The sequence below is a fragment of the Aulonocara sp. 'chitande type north' Nkhata Bay genome, linkage group LG9 (genome assembly GCF_057382095.1).
Source record: "Aulonocara sp. 'chitande type north' Nkhata Bay isolate Kocher_YH1m ecotype deep benthic linkage group LG9, A_spYH_male_GT1.1, whole genome shotgun sequence".
NCBI classification, from domain to species: Eukaryota; Metazoa; Chordata; class Actinopteri; order Cichliformes; family Cichlidae; genus Aulonocara; species Aulonocara sp. 'chitande type north' Nkhata Bay.
The window spans coordinates 10,913,080-10,930,598 of record NC_141352.1 but is presented as its reverse complement, the minus strand read 5'-3'; the positions used below and the strand labels follow the sequence as shown (position 1 = coordinate 10,930,598).

Genomic DNA, 17,519 nt, shown 5'->3' with positions numbered 1-17,519 from the left:
CAGACCCAACATAAAAACTCCTTATAAACCGAAGTCATCATTCTTTAAAAGACAAAACTATCCACAGTTCCCAGTTATATAAAATATTTACTTGACTAAATTTAACCGTTGTCCCCTAAATTGTTCAATAGATTAAATTAGTGTACAATTAAACTCAGACATAACCACCATAATTTCATTCACATATACAAATCAGAATAGATGCAAGAGAGAAAATAAATGCTTTGATAGACAGCTTACATGATCATTATTTCACTTATAAATACTTTCTTCTTTAACATCAAAAGATAAACTCACATAATCAATAATATTTTATTGTGTTATTTCTTTATGGGAAATCAACGTATATTGATCCTACACAGCTATCTATACTCTGTGTGTCATCATGAACAAACTGTATATTTCATGTAGGTAAAACAAAAGCTGTCCTATTCAGAATAGAATAATTACAATTAACCACAACAGTTTAATCTTTCCCCAGAATGATGCGAAAGAGTTTGATACGTTTACACAACGACTCAGTGAACCTATACTGCTGCAGTGTTACTCCCTTTTTGCGTGCTTCCTCCACCTCTTTATACATGGCATCTGTGTAGTGCGTGTTTCTATTTACTTCCATCATTTTGTCGATCTTCTTGATGAGCTCCACCAACTGCCTTCTGTCGCTGCTGGTGTTGTCAAAGACGTGGTACCTGTTTCCACAGCTTTGGATGATGCGTTTAAGCCCTGGCTCAGCGTCACGTACATACTGCTCTATGGATATGCCTCCAAGATCACCACCACGGGTGAAGAGCACAATCATGTACTTGTTTGCCTCGGGGCCAAACAGCTCCTGCAGGGCTTCCACTGAGTTTTTTTCTTCTCTTGTGAATCGGCCGATTTGGATGACCAACAGGAACACGTGAGGACCGGGAGAGGAGATTTCAACACATTTCACAATTTCTCTTTTGATGAACTCATCTGATTTTGAAGTGTCCAGGATCCCTGGTGTGTCTACAACACTAACTATTCTTTTCCCCCACTGTGTCCAAGCTTTTTGACAGAACTCAGTCACTGATGCAGATAAAGGACAAGATCTGAAATGCTCACATCCCAGGATGGTGTTCCCAACAGCACTCTTGCCCACACCAGTTTTTCCAATCATCACAATCCTCAAATCAGGACCTGAAACACAATTGACTAATTTGATTTAACCCATGTACACAAGAGTTTTACAAGAACCAAAGTGAAACTGAGAAGTTTTCACACTTTAGGAAAATAATTTAAAAAACAATGATTAATAATAAGTCTTACCTGCTGGAACTAAAGCCATGTTTTCTCTTCACTGTTGTCACTGCACAGGTGCGAGATGAATGCTAAAACTGCTCTGCCACAAGTTGCTTTTTATAGCTCAACAGATGACACGCCTCCTGCAGTATTATACAGTCAGAGAACAGCAGTCTGCAGGCTTTAGACAGTGTCACACAGAGTTATGCTTCAACAGACCGAACAACTTCCACTTAATGTAAGTTGTGCTTCTACATGTATTTGCTTTGTAGCAATAAAAAAAAATCTAAGTAATGAGAAAAAAGGGCTCTGATTTCTTAAAGAGTATCAGAGAAAGGCTATTTTTACATCTGTCATGATAAATTTCTTAATAGACATTTGTTAACTTTTATTTAAGATTTATGTGAATCATCTGAAAACAACTGAGATATACTAAGTTGTTAAATGAGGATACTTAAACAAAAAGGAAGAGTTCAGAGTTGTGCTGGCACTGACATTTGAACCCACAGGTTTTTCGTTCAAATCCTGCATCATGGGAAGCTTTTTCAGCATATTCAGAAGCAACGACACTAAAGACAGACAACCGGCGGCACTGGGGTAAAGCTAAAGTTGAGCACTTTTGATTTAGCTTTAGCATGTAAATCAAGTTGTGAACGTAATGTCTTTACATGGGTAAATGTATACTATGAAATATTTTATAAATGTAGTTAATAGAAAAAACTCTGAAATGTTTGCAAACTATTATAGTAATAATTTTTAATGGAACAACAAGCAGCTTATTGATTAATTCGTATTTCTTCTATTACTAACTTGTAGTTGGGACCGTGGATTACAATGTATAACAAGACCGCACACTGACGAGGCAAAGACAGGTAAACCACAATCTCTTTTAAGTACTATATAAAGAACATACTAACAGGTTATTCAGTCAATCAGCATTTTTCTCATGATGGTTGAAGCAAAGAGCACTTAATGAAAAACACAGCAACAAAGATTCACTCATTTTAACCACATTCTTTTTTTCACTTTCACTTACATTATTATTGGTATACATTTATGCAGGACGACACACTGGCACCACAGTGAACCTTGTTCTTTTGGGAATGGCTGGGACTGGAAAGAGTGCCAGTGGGAACACCATCCTTGGACAGAAACACTTTGTTTCTAGACCCAGTTCAACGGCTGTCACCACAAATTGCCAGAATGTACAAACTGAGATCAGTGGTGTAGACGTAAATGTGATTGATACCCCAGATATGTTTGATGATGACATTGCTCCATCAGTTAGGGGCAAACATGTGAAAAGGTGCAAACAACTCTGTGAGACAGGACCATGTGTGTATGTACTTGTGATGCATGTGAGCAGATTTACAGATGATGAGAGAGACATCATGGAAAAGTTAGAAAAAGCTTTTGGGAGGGAAGTTAGAGGACGAACAATCATCCTGTTCACCCGAGGAAACGACTTGCAGCAGGCGGGAATGGGCTTGGAGGATTTTCTTCATTCTTGCCAACCTGATCTGAAGAAAATGGTTGAAAAGTGTGGAAACAGGTGTGTTCTCTTTGAGAACAACAAATCAGGTCCTGATCAGGTTGAAAAACTAATGAAGGTGGTAAACACAATACAGAAGAACTTATAGCTATGAGTGCTCAGAAATTGTTTTTTTCTTTTACGTAAAGATAGACCATTGAGTGAGTGAGTATCATGAAGAGGTAGATGATGCAATACAGTTTTTTTTCTTTAATAGACTAGATAAGAATTAACAGACAGACGAGACAAGATAAATGATCTTTTATGGTTTATTATGAACTTCTGTTAAATGAGGTACTGAAAGCTTATTAACCTTTGTAAACTGGAACAAACTACTTCAATAAACTAAGAAACAAAGTGTCTCATTGTTCTTTGGTCCAGGATTCAATCCAATTGAATTTTATTTGAGCCCGTTCTCATTCCGATGTATGCTCAACTCTTGTACCGTTATAAGTGTACCACAAAACCAACCAATCACAGACCTGGATGCAAAAACTCTGATTGGCTGTTACAGTTACAGTCTAATATACTGACGATTTGATAAGTCCCGAGGCCTTCCTCAGTAACGCAAAAGGTAACCTTCCGCGTTCCCGCTTTCAGTATGAGACATCGCGGGTTGTGGATGGAATCCAATAGATTGACGCTCCCGGTGGTAACACATGTTCCAGCCCTGTATTACAGCCCTAATCCTAACCTTAATCCCAATCAACCATAACCTTATGCCTAACCTTAACCGCCTTTTTAATTGTGTTAGTGTTTTCCAAAGCAATTACAGTAAAACAAAAGTACATGTGTACATTCAGTCCAAACAGTTCTCATGTCTGGATAGTCATGTTTGGAGAGTTGTAATAAAATTGAACAAATTTCTTGTAATGACAGCTGGTCCATCTAAAGTGTAATGGATGCATTCTCTCCTAACAGAAAGTGTCCCAACTATCTTTAAAGTCTTTTTGGGACACCACTCAGACAGCCAGATATTTAAGAAGAAGAGAAATGAGAACATTTAGCAAAACATGCCACTCCTGGTCTGATTGGGGAGGAACCAGAGAAAACTCCAACATTGTTTTGGCACAGTTACACACCTATTCAATATTAATTTTTGTGACCTCAAATTCCCCACTCGGTGTGTCGCAGAGTGGGGAAAAACACCCCCTCCTACTGTCACCCAGCAATCCTGCTTTTCCAGCTTCTCAGCACAACCTCCCAGGGGACTACGCTACCTTTGATACACTGACTACAGGAACCTGGCTAGCTACGAGTTTTTCAAGGGTACAGTGCTGGGTCTCCAATTCAGTGATCCTGGCCTCCAGAGTTATAGAACAGGCAAATTCATTTATTAAAATAATACTATTATTTTAAGTGTCATTATTACTAAAGGAGACCGAAGAGCAATCATCATACAAAGTGAGCAAGAACTAGGCTTTCTGATCACAAGAGTAGCATTAGAAGTTATTACAAGCAGTCCCCTATAGTCAGACATTTTTTATCAGGTGTACAAGACGTTTATTGAGCATTCAAGACTATGGCATTATTTTTGTGCCTGTATTCTAAGCGCACGCCAAAAAATTTTGCAAGTGCAAATGTTGCATGTTGAGAAGAAAATTATTTTGAGCAAACAAAATTCATTGCTGCATGCAAGAAATGTATTTGAGTGTTTGCTATTATCCGTATACTGTCACAATACTGGGTAGTGTGACACAGTGTTTGAGTTTGAGTGTGTCGCTCTCGCTCTTGCTCTCAACATCTCTGCACCGCGCATGCTCAACTCTTGTACGGTTATAAGTGTGCCACAAAACCAACCAATCACAGACCTGGATGCAAAAACTCTGATTGGCTGTTACAGTCTTCAATCAGCTTGCTAGCTACTGCATTCCAGAAACATGGTCCAGAATATAGCTATATCTTCTTTGGCTTAGTATGTTTAATTTTTTTATTTTAAATACATAGTTTTTCAAGACCATTGTTGTTTTTTATATAGTTTAAACTAAACCACTCCGCTGGATTTAGCCACATTCTGGGCTGTTATAGTGTGTGTATATTTGCACTTGCAATTTTTTTTATATGCGCTCAGAATAGAGGCACAAAAATAACACTATAGAAGACAGGTGGTTACTGACTGCTGAAACTCATTCAAAGAGAGGAATATGAATAATACCAAACATGAAATACAGCATGTCATATTTCCAAAAAGCTAAACGTGTAAAAATCTAAATGTTCAATAGTTGAAGACACATAGCAACAAGAGTTATTGGTTCGCTGCAGCACATAAGGATAATCAGTGAAAAAAAAAGACAATAATTCATAATTTAATACTCCAAGATACACTGTTTGCCACCGGTGTCTCCCATATGTGTTGACTTTTTTTATTTCATGTCTACCTGTTTTCTCTCCTTCTTTTCTCTTGATTTAGATATATTTATGTGCAGCTGTTGTTGGATGCATGTACTTAAGTGCACAAAACTAGGCATCATGTACTTTGATTATTGTTGATAGACTGATGATTGCAATCACCTGTGTTCACAATAAACTAGGTCATGGTGGTGCTTTCTCAGCAGTTACTCTCACATGTGTATCAGAAACATGGAGGGAAGCCACATGCTGAAATGTGTCAGCGTCCATTTGCTTTTCCAGGAAGAGTTAAAGTATTTTATATACACCTGTGAGTGCCGATGTTCTCGTTTATCCATTTTTGTGGTTTTGTTCAATTGAGAATTTTAAGATATGAATAAATATAAATATTAATAAATAATAACAAGGTTCGATAGTGGTTAGATCACTGGAAGAAAACTGAGACAGCTTTCACTTTTCATTACATTCCCTTTTCATTACAGAAGAATTTTAATGTTTTTGTTAGACACAAGAGGCTACTAAAACAACCAACTTATTGTGTGCAATTGACCTCAGTCAGGTCTGCTCTGCTATTTTAACAGTTGACCCAGCCCTGCTCTTCTATCACCACATCATAAACTATCTCGTGAGAGTCGTCAGCTTCTTAGAGAGAAACAAACATGCCTGCATGAAATTCAAACAAATATAACAGAAAGTTTGACAGTGATGTGAAAATACCTGTAAGACCTGTGGGTTACACCCAAAATGTTTTCATTCACTCGTGTTAATGAGCTAACAATGAACCACAAGCACTGAGGAAGGGCTGCTGTCAAGAAATATTATGTCAGTCAACTGTTGTGATGGAGAAAAGCACAAAGTTATGTGTGAATAATTTTTTCTGTAAAACTAACTTTTTGATTTCACATGATGCTCATGTTGTTCTTTGTTCCAGAATCCACTGTTTCGATTCAGAGTTGGTTGTGGAGGGTTTTTTTTTTACTTTAAATATGTTTCACCAAATCTTGTGAGGATAATCTCTGATTTAAAAAAAGAGACTTTAATAACATGTCAAAATCACCCTATTTTGAAAGATAACTAATAAAAAAAAAACTAATAATAAAAACCCTAATATTGGTAATTGCTAAATAAATAACTAATAATTACTAATAAAATCTAAAACTAATATTTGATTATTTAGCATGTTAATCAGAGTAGATGTGGGAAAGTTTAATGCAGTTATTTATAAATGTTAAGAGACATGCTTTTATTTTAATCTAAATTCTAAAAACATAAGAACAATAACACCCACAACATCATCACCTCTGTAATAACACAAAATAAACCAAAACGCAACAATTAAATGAGCTTTTATTCCACTGTTTCCAGAAGCAGGTGAAATATCTTGTGTCACTTAAAGTTGGTCCAATCAAGGCCATTATGACTCCATCTGAATCCATTCATTGATTAAAATCTTATCAGCAGATAGTGGAAGGTAGGAACTTTATGCATCACAAACATTTGGCATGTCCTTTTCCACCTTGGAGGCTTGATCAAGGTCAGGGTGACATGCACCCTGAAGTGTTCTTTTTTTGCTTTACTAAATATACACCACGGGTGTGCAGTAAATAATGGAGTACAGTAGTCTCTAAAAACAGCTATTTTAACATAATCTGAGCAGATGTAAAATTACAGGCAAGGATATCTGGTTGTACTTACAACACAAACTCTGCACATTCTCAACATCATCACCACAGAGATCGCATGTCCTCAATATCCACCTGCATTCACAAAATTTACCTCTTCATCTCCCACACAGAAGAAGAGAAAAAATCCTCAACTGAAGCACTTACTCTGTGAACAGCTGTTGTGAGCCAGCACTATGACGCAATCGAATAACTGAAATTTCAGCATCTATCAAAATATCAATAAGACTCTCGTCTATCATATAACCAGTACTCTACTCGTGACTTAGAAAGATCATCCATGTACAAACTGAAACGGAACAGGTGACAATATCTCACCTTTTTGAAACTCGGATGAACAAAGTCACATTTTCTTTGTCAGACATGGAAACAAGGTCATTCAGAATATATGTGCAGAAATCTTTGTTGTTTATTTTTGTCAGTAGTTCTCATGTCCTGTTAAAGTCTATCCAGAAGAATTTGTTCTAATACTTTTGATGCAAGCCAGAGAACTTGACCTATAGTTTTCTCTTTTCAAGAAAAAACATTTCTGGAATCACGTCATCATATTCTCAAATTTCCAAACCAAACCAAATACGCAAATGAAGTTCAACAAACTTCAAAACAACATCAGTGCTGTCAGGTCACACACAAAAACTGAAAATGACAACACTACTGAGCTTTCAGTGTACACTCCATCTGTCAGGGTGTGGTGAAGGAGGACCCACAATTGCAGACACATTGGCAGCAGGAGGTTTAACCTTTAATGGCTCATCAATCAACTAGACATCAGCAGATAAACAAAGACTGGAAAAGAACAATACACTCTGAAAAAGCACAAAGGGAGACAGGCACAAGATATACACTCGAGGGTGTAGACACATGGAACACAGCTGGAGTAAAGTAGACATAACGAGACAGAGACAGCAACACTGAACACAAATCACATAAAACAATGACTGTCACAAAACACAGTAAATCACCAACACTGAGGAATGGAAACAGTGACAAATGCAGAGACAGTCAGAAACAGCTAAACTGAACTTGACATCCATAGGGAGACATGTTAGACTGGTGACACTGGGAAGGACACACATGGGTGAGACGACAACAACCTGCACACAAAAAGGAACTGACTAAATTACCAAAAGACAAAGAACTAGAAACATAACTCACTTCTCATAACAAATTACAACATATATTTTTAAAAAACAGACACACACACACAACACAACACTGGGAACAGCATCAGAATACCCAAAACGCAGAGTTTACAACCTCTAGTCCTTTGCTCTTTTCAAAGTGACGTATTGAGGTAAAGATTACAGAGACACTGCTGAAACTGTCCACGTTCTCCTTCTACATTCAAACAAGAAAGTTTAATATTACAAAAGATCAAGTAAATATTTTATGTGCATTGTATGTTTCATGTGAATTATTGTTTTGTTTGGTTCAGATTATGTGAGTTAATCTTGTAGAGATTCAGAAAACCTGCCAATCCAGTTAGATCACTATGCAGAAAAGAATCTGGGACAGCAGCTTTCGCTTTTCATTGGAGAAGAATTTCTTTGTTTTTGTTGGACATAATGACCCTGTTACTAGACAGTGATCTCTGATTATTCAGATTAACATTTGACCCAACCCTGCTCTCCTATCACCACATCATAAAAAACATGTTCTCATGGGACTGAAACACATATAACAGAAAGTTGGACAGTGATGTGAAAATACCTGTAACACCTGTGGGTTACACCCAAAATGTTTTCATTCAGTCAATCAAATCTTGTGATGGAGAAAAGCACAAAGTTCTGTGTGAATGTTTAAATCAGCAAAACTAACTTTTTGATTTCAGACGATGCTCATGTTGTTCTTTGTTCCAGAATCCACTGTTTCGATTCAGAGTTGGTTGTGGGTTTGTTTGGTTTTTTTACTTTAAATATGTTTCACCAAATCTTGTGAGGATAGTCTCTGATTTAAAAAAAAAGAGACTTTAATAACATATCAAAATCACCTTATTTTAATAGATAAAAACTAATAATAAAAACCCTAATATTAGTAATTTCTAAATAAATAACTAATATTTAATAATAAAAACTAAAACTAATATTTGATTATTTAATACATTGATCAGAGTAGATGTGGGAGAAAAGCACAAAGTTCTGTGTGAATGTTTTAATCAGCAAAACTAATTGTTTGATTTCAGCTGATGTTCATGTGTTACTGCCACTGTTTCACTTCAGAGTTGCTTTGTTTTGTTTTGTTTTTTACTTTGAATATGTTTTACCAAATCTTGTGAGGAGAATCTCTGATTCAGTGAAGGGACTTTACAAATATATCAGAGGGATGTTTCCCCTCTTTTCATAGATAACAGAATTAATAAGTAATATTTTATTATTTTGTACTATCAGAGTAGAGAAGTTACATTTACGTAAAATGCTGTGAGAACAGTACTCATGGCCATTGATCAGTGGTCTTTGATCAGTGGTCGTTGATCAATGTTCATATCAATTTGCATATTAATGATCATGGAACTGACCTCCCAGCCCATTGTTCATTCAGTGTGCTGGTTTCAGTTATTATGCAAATGTGCTGTTTATAAGGTTGGTAATGAAACATTTCTACCACTGAAAACGCTACGTCCAGATGAACAGAATCAAGTTTTTGGGATGGACAAGTTACAGTTTAATATAGTTGTTTGCACGTCAGACTTTGGTGAAGTACCCCTCACTCCTCACGTCTCTTGGAAACTAATGAACATTCCACAGCTGTGCAGCTAAGTTTCATAGAAGAAGTTTTCAAGAACAAGAACAAGAGGAGGAAGCGTAATGGAAGGATATGCTCCTGCATGGTATATACCACCCGCAGACAGAGGAAGTGGCTTACATCCAGAAATCCTACCAGTGGATGGATAAAGCTGGATGGATAGGTAGCACAGCAACAAGCTCTAAGTACAAGATACATAGATGCAGGGGTCTACCACACTATGCAAGACCCTCAGGTGCAGGTTGTGATGCCCCTGAGATAATCCAACACATAATAGCAGGGTGCAAGATGCTAGCAGGCAGGGAATACTTGGGATGCCATAACCAAGTTGCTGGCATACCATACAGGAACATCTGTTCCAGGAGCATCTGGCATGGAAGTCCTGAAGCAAAATTAGGACACGTCCCCTAGGGTGGTCGAGAATAATCAAGCCAAAATTCTGTGAGATACAAACAGACAAACTAGTGATGGCTTACCAACCTGACATAGTAGTGGTAGACAAGCTGAGGAAGATGGTAGTAGTGATAGATGTAGCTGTACCAAATGACAGCAACTTCAGGAAGTACCAAGGGCTGAAAGAAGAGCTGAAAGAAGAACTCAAGAAAATGTGGAAGTTGAAGGTAGCTGAGGTTCCAGAGATAATCGAAGCACTCAGTGCAGTGAGTCCCAAGCTTGGCGAGTGGCTCCAGTAGATCCCAGGAACAAGATCTCAGTGTTGACGGGGGAATTAGTTTATGTATATATGTTATGGGTCAAAAGTTTGGACACAGCTTCTCAGTGAATGTCTTTTCTTTATCTTCATGTCTATTTACATTGTAAATTCTTACTGAAGGCATCAAAATTATGAATGAAAACATATGGAATTATATAGTAAACATTAAAGTGTGAAATAACTCTTGATGAGCTTCATGAGGCAATCACCTGAAAAGGTTTTCCAACAGTCTTGAAGGAATTCCCAAAGATGCTGAGCAATTGTTGGTCCTTTTCGCCTGCACTCTGCAGTCCATCTCATCCCAAACCATGGGCGACTGTGAAGGCCAGGCCATCTGGTAGAGAACTCCATCACTTTCCTTCTTGTTGTTTCTTGACCCAAACAAATCCCTTCAGCTTGTTGCTTTTCCTTAGTAGTGGTTTCTTAGCAGCTATCTGATCATAAAGGCTTCTTGCAGTCTCCTCTGAACAATTATTGCAGAGCTGTGTCTGCTGCTGTTATTATGTGTGCTAATTATTGGGGGTCTAATCTGAGGTGCTGTCAACTTGTGATTTCTGAGGCTGGTGACTCGTGTTAATTTATCCTCAGTCTGCATCACTGCAGCCGGTGCACCAATCCGTCTGTCGATCTCCCGCTCCCTTCTCCCATCACTCGTGAACAAGAACCCGAGATACTTAAACTCCTCCACTTGGGGCAGGGTCATGTAGTGGGCACGCCATCTTTTTCCGACTGAGGACCATGGCCTCAGATTTGGAGGTGCTGAGACAGAAAACTCTCAAAATCTGATTTTCTGTCCAGTGTAATTTCTACCAACAGTCACAAGTTCTTTTTAAATGTTTATTTTTAACTCTGTGATCAACCCCTGTTCCACTGTTCCTATGGAGGCTTCTTCTACACTTTCTGAAAATGTTTTGAAACACTTAATTGAAAAAAATCTCCTCTTTAAAGCCTCCACATTCACCGGCAGTGTTAGACCTAGATCTGCCCTACTGTTGAAAAACAGTTTGAGCCTTTAACTTTTTCCACCTTAAAGGTAGCAATCGATCACTTAAGATCATCTTAAGTCTTAAGAAGATAGGAAGTAGCACAGTAATAATAAGAAATACCAGTATCCAGAATCAACCTTTCCCAAGGTAATTAAAAAATGGGGACTAGGATTTTGAGAAAACATTTGCTGCAGAAGTTTCTAGGTATCGAATATTTTCAGTTTGTATGACTGATTGCATGTCGTTGAGCCAGACATTGAAGGAGGGAGGAACAGTGGACTTCCATTCCTTTAGAATAAGTCTTTTCGCAACCATCATTCCGAGATCAACTGGCACCCTCGTAGTTGCAGAAATAGTTCTGGAACATACGCAGCCAAAAACTACAATTTCTGGATTGGGTGGGAAGAAGATTCTATAAGCTTTAGAGTATTAATCAAATATTCTGGATGAGAAATTAGTCAATGAGGGACAATGCCAAAAAGCATAAGCCAGAATGCTATCTGAGATTTTACATCTGTCACATATGGAGGAAGTCGATGGATAAATTCTGTGTAGTCGAGACTTGGAGTAATGTAGCCAATGGAAAACTTTAAATTATATTAATTGATCTCTGACATTGATGTTAACAGAGCAGGAATGAATTTCTGAAAAGCACTTGTCCCACATTGATTCCGATATTTCTATACCCAGTTCCTATCTAATCTGAATGAATATAACAGTAAATACTAAATATTGAATATTATTGTGCAGCACGTAAGATCGACAGCGCACAGTGTGCTTTGAGGTAGGAGCCAAAAAGGGTGTATTTTGTGTCTGTGAGCACGCGTGTGTACGCGCTTGTATTTAAAAGGTTCCTTCATATAATTCATGTAATGATCTGCTAGAGGGTGTGGGGGGGCCACAGCCCCGTCTTCCAGGGCATGAAGCAGGTATGGGAGAGATCCAGGCTCCAGACATCCAGAGGCCCCCAGAGTACAAGAGACCAAAGAAGACCAACGGAGGGGCAACCGCGGCACTCTCCCGGAAAGAGCTGTGGAGAGCCCCAGATAAGGGATCACTCAGCAGCCGCGGGGGGTTGCAGTGACACGCCTGTGAGCTCCGCCGGCAGCCAGCTGTGCCAGAGTTACTGAGCCCCAGGCCCAGAGGCCGAGGGCACCCAACCCCGGGGGGGGGGGGGGGGGGGGGGGGGCAAGCAAGCCCCAGGCTCCAGGCCCCGACAAGCAGCCACCAGAAGTGAGCCGGTGTGTACCTGGACTCCATACCTTGGAGGACCTGAGATTTTTTGGACCATTTTGTCTTTGTATATCTCGATGACATCCTGGTTTTCTCTAAGAATCTTGAGGAACACAGAGTACATGTCCAGGCTGTGGTCCAGTGGCTGCTGTAGAACAAATTATTCGTCAAAGCTGAGAAATGTGAGTTCCACTCTCCTTCCGTGTCGTTCCTGGGTTACATCCTCGCAGGGGGACAGGTGACCCAGGACTGACCTAGCTAAGGTTAAAGCAGTTGTCGAGTGGCCCGTTCCAACATCGCGAAAACTCTTACAACGTTTTCTGGGCTTTGCCAATTTCTATCGCCACTTTATAAGAAATTAGAGTCAAAAAGCCACTCCCCTTACCTGCCTTACATCTTCTAAACTTCCCTTCATCTGGAGTCAGGAGACTGATGCTGCCTTTTCTAAGCTGAAAGAACTATTCACGTCTGCACCAGTGTTAATCCATCCTGATCTCAGTAAACAGTTCGTAGTTGAGGTGGATGCATCAGATGTTGGGGTGGGGGCGGTGTTGTCCCAGCGCTCTGACCCGGCCGGAAAGCTTCAACCCTGCGCCTTTCTTTTTTGCGCCGCTTCTGCCCAGCGGAGAGAAATTATAACGTTGGGGATTGGGAGTTGCTCGATCTAAGGCAGGGGTGTCAAACTCAAATACACAGTGGGCCAAAATTCAAAACTGGAACAAAGTCGCAGGCTAACATTAATATTTATTGAAAAAAAAAAAGAGAAGTGACGGAGCAGGTGAGTAAGTGACGGAAGTGACGGACAAGGTAAGCGACTCATGTTGTAACTGACGTCAGACGCCGGAGATTTTGGCGGAAAATTAAAGCAAATGGTAGTTTAGATTTGAACAAATTCATTTAAGCTTCAGCATTACCAAATACACTTATCAATTGTCTTATAACTAACACTATTTGTCTAAATAATCTCCAACACCCTGGAGAACAACGAGGAGAGTTTAGAGACTCTCCAAGATTACATCGATCAGTGCTTTCAGGATCTCGTGATGAAGAAGACCCCGTGTGCAGCTTCCCCGGCCAAAGCTGAGACGCCGTCGTCGAAAAGACAACGCCCGGCAGATTCCCCCGGCTCAACATCGCCAGCCGGCAAAGATATTGCCGACATATTGGAGTCAATCGACAAGCGATTGTCCAGTTTCGACGCAAGGCTGTCCTTGGTGGAGATTCTTCACCGAGAATTTAAATGCTTGCGAGAATCCCTGGAGTACAGCCAGCAGCAGGTGGAAACGCTTGCTGCTGAAAATGCCACGCTAAGGGAGTCGGTGAAATGTCTCACAGATAATGTTACCCAGCTCAATAGAGAAAATAAAAAAATAAAAGAAACAGTTATCGATCTACAAGCTCGTAGCATGCGTGATAATCTGGTATTTTCTGGTATTCCAGAAGCCGCTGGAGAGGACGCGGAGACCACGGTAAAAAGCTTCATCAAAACCCACCTGAAGCTGCCGGAGGACACTGTGAAGTCTGTCCCGTATTCAGTAAGTGAAAATAAAATAAACAATAAAAGGTGAATCAAATGGACCATTACGGCAAGTCTGGGATGGTCAGTTTGGTAAAGTAAATCCGTTGGGCATCTTTCTTTGCCTTTAGACAACAATTCTGATGGCAAAAGAGCCAAACGGGACAGGCCAAAAAAAAAAAAAAAAAAAAAAATCTTCCTCCAGATATAAGAATAAATCTTTTCTTATGGACTCAAACAAGTTTTGCTGAAAAACTGAATATGGAACAAGCAAAGCTTAATACTAAACGATATATACATTAGCTGTATAATACCAGTGGGCCAGCTCTAATAGTAATTTGGCATGGCTTCGCGGGCCAAATGTAATTAGGCTGCCCAGTCTGTAGGTGGGTCTAAAATGGAGGTTGTTGATGGAAAACAGCTCTGATGCAGCTAGGTAGGCGTGGTAACTTCTGATAATCATGTGGCTACAGGCTACCGGAAAAAATAATGGAGGAAATCGGGACGGTAAGCCAATCTCTGTCTTAGCACATTTGCGCCGCTATGTGTTTTTGTCTTCTTTTGCGACTCATTCAGTGAATTTTGGTCTGATCGTGGTGAAACTTGGTGTGTGGAGTCAGTGATAGCTCTGGAAGCTAACAAGCCTATCTTTAGCCGGTTACATGAAGTCTGGAGAATTTCCGGTTCGGTTTTGTTTGTTTGGCGGTCTTCTGCGCATTTACATAACTGCTCGTTTAATCATGGCTTGTTTTCGATGTGTTTGGTGGTTGTAGAAATGGTTTATATGACATTTTAGCTAAGATTCAGAGGTTTCTGTGGATACCACATATGTCTGGACTTATATTTCTCACCTCATGTTATAACCGATTAAACGTGATCTCCTCCTTTTTGCCCCCGGTACCGGGGACGTGGGGCTTCTTTTACTTACTTTCAAAGTTTTAAATGGTATAGCGCACAGTTATTTAAGCAAACTCCTCAACACAACCGCAAAAGAGCACTGAGATCGTCTAGCCAGATGCTTTTTAGGTCTAGATTGAAGGTCTTGATTGAAGCATAGAAGAGATGGGGCCTTCACAGATAAAGCGCCTAGACTCTGGAATAACTTGCCAGTTGATATTTGTACTTCAGAGTCCATTCAGTCTTTCAAACTGAGTCTTAAAACTCACTTTTTTATGTTGGCTTTTAATTCAAGTTCAGTTTGATTGCCATCAGACTTGTTTTATGTTTGTTTTGTTTATTTTGTTTTGTTTTTATGTTAGTATATGTGCTATAGAAATAAAAAATGATATTGATAACTGCCTGACGAGACTTGGGCTCAAATTTAAATTTTTTCTGGAGTTTGAGCCCCAGTAACTCTTAGATACTATCCAGAAAGCAACACACTCCAGGACAGATCTGTCCTCAGGTCAGCAGATCCGCCCCACTTTCTGGCCATCCAAACAGGATCCATCCGCTTATGGAGAAGGCATCATCAAACAACAGGAACAACGAGAACGTGTTTTTGTTGTTGTTGTTGTTTTTCTTTAAATTCTCAAATTTCACTATCTGTTCTCACACAGAAACCATTGCACTGGGTTTGCTTTGTAGGTACTGTAAACTTTCTTTCCAAATTTTCTTCATTCGTGGAGTTACAATTTCAGCAAAAATTATACTTATATGAAATGATGTGAGTAACTGCTTTTTTTGCATTTTTATTTAGAAACATGAGATTGCTTTGAGCAAAGTTAGCTTAGAGCACATTACCTACCAGCATATTAGCTAATATAAAATGAAATGCTAAGAGGTTAACCGTTTAAAAAGCACCTCAGTGATTTATTTCAGTGTGGCAGGTGCTGTTATTGGGTTCTCTAGTCCAGTAGTTGTCACTCTAAGGCTGAACAGTTTTCTTTCCAAGACAATAAGACTTTGACTGAATAGCAATTTCTCCTGAGTAACATCTGCCCTGACCTTTAACCTAAACCTTGGTGAAGTTTAGATGGCCTCATCCAACAGATAGCTATGCTGTCAAGCCAATGAGAAACTTAGAAATTGGGGTTCTGGATTGGAATGACATTGATGTAAATACATTATTTGTAATGAAATAAAATTCTCTGAATAACTGACCATCAGCCCAGAGAACAACTTGTTTTTCAACTATCTTCATACAAACAGACAGGGAACAAAAATAAATAAAAAACAAGCAAACCTGTTCTCTAAGAAATACTACAATCCACATTTATTTTTATTCATTGATGTTATTACCAAAAACTACTCTGACTAACTGACAAACTTATAGTCCCTCAGTACTTCTTGGCTGTCTGCTCCAGGTTTTGATTTTTTCTGTTTTCCTCTCTCCTCTCTTGTCTCTTTTACTCATTTGTTTGTGTTTATATTCATGGATAGGACTTATCCAAGTAACAAGTAAAGTAAGGGATTACTATTGCAAAAACAGTAATTAGATTACCGTTACTTTCCCGTAGGAACGCTGTGACGTAATGGGAAATTCACAGAGAAACTCGCGGATTCTTCCACTGACCGCTGCGGCACACCTTCACCAGGGTAAACCTCCGCCTATCCTACTCCTGCTTTACAGGTGAAAATAGAGCAACAGGACCGCTAGTCTTTGACTTTATTTATTTTCTGCTGTGTTTTACTTGCATCTATTTGAAAGACTGAGTGTTAACACAAAAAAAAATATTTTATGTGCTGGAATGTGCAGAAAATAGGTTTAAATATTAAACAAATTTCTTCCAGTCAGAGAATGTTGCATATAATTAAAAAATTTTCTTGATGCATAAAGTTAAAAGACTAAAACTAATAAAACACATTTTAAAAAGAGACTTTTCCATTTGATTACATTTTGTATGATGGATTATGCAGAAAAAGTAGAATTGGGCTGAAAGATCTATCGCTTTATCACCTATTCAGGCTGTAAATCGTGTTTTTAAAAAGTAACTAAGTAACTAAGTAATTAATTACTTTTGAAAATAAGTAATCAGTAAAGTAACTGGATTACTTTTTTAGGGAAGTAATCAGTAATTAGTTACTGATTACTTTTTTCAAGTAACTTGACCAACATTGATCACGGGTTCCTGCCTCTGGGTGAACACACCTTTTTCACAGAAAAACTGTGTTGGTAAAGAATAACAGTGTTATTCAGCAAAATGATCCCTCTTTGAACAAGACTGCTGTGTTTACTGTATTAACTACACAGCTGTTTTGAGATATTGTCACCAGAAACATCAGTGGTAATAAAAAAGGAATAGAAAAAATTCCTCTGTCATAAGAAGTAGATCACCTGTAATTAATAAAAGCTAGAAAAACGTGCATTTGGCAGTGTGAATATATTCCTTATGGCAGGACAGTGTGTGACTCAGGGTTAGAGTGAGGATAAAGTCACTTGATTTTCTGTTGAAAGTAGAAAAAAGTAGAGTAGAGGCAGACCTGAAAACTTGTTCTGTTTTGCTTTCTCATTGAAGCAGAGGCAGCTTTTATGAAATATTTTAATGAATTTACAGTGAGT

At 38.8% G+C, this 17,519-nt stretch overlaps 2 protein-coding genes across 2 annotated transcripts; one reads left to right on the top strand and one right to left on the bottom strand.

The window, feature by feature from the left end:
- Positions 1-466: 466 nt before the first annotated feature.
- Positions 467-1,312, bottom strand: LOC147321671 (GTPase IMAP family member 7-like). The gene is made up of 2 exons (XM_086305099.1): positions 1,294-1,312; positions 467-1,164 (listed from the first exon to the last, which is right to left on the bottom strand). The coding sequence occupies exons 1-2, from the start codon at positions 1,310-1,312 to the stop codon at positions 467-469; spliced, it is 717 nt and encodes a 238-aa protein (XP_086161225.1).
- Positions 1,313-1,781: 469 nt separating this feature from the next.
- On the top strand, positions 1,782-3,042 carry LOC147321670 (GTPase IMAP family member 7-like). The gene is made up of 3 exons (XM_086305098.1): positions 1,782-1,863; positions 2,083-2,138; positions 2,329-3,042. The coding sequence occupies exons 1-3, from the start codon at positions 1,799-1,801 to the stop codon at positions 2,904-2,906; spliced, it is 699 nt and encodes a 232-aa protein (XP_086161224.1). The 5' UTR covers positions 1,782-1,798; the 3' UTR covers positions 2,907-3,042.
- The last annotated feature ends 14,477 nt before the right edge of the window (positions 3,043-17,519 follow it).

Coding starts and splice junctions, on each gene's coding strand:
- LOC147321670 (XM_086305098.1), top strand. CDS start 1,799: ATGGGAAGCTTTTTCAGCATATTCAGAAGCAACGACACTAAAGACAGA. Junction 1,864..2,082: donor AGACAACCGGCGGCACTGGG/GTAAAGCTAAAG, acceptor ACTAACTTGTAG/TTGGGACCGTGGATTACAAT. Junction 2,139..2,328: donor CACTGACGAGGCAAAGACAG/GTAAACCACAAT, acceptor ACATTTATGCAG/GACGACACACTGGCACCACA.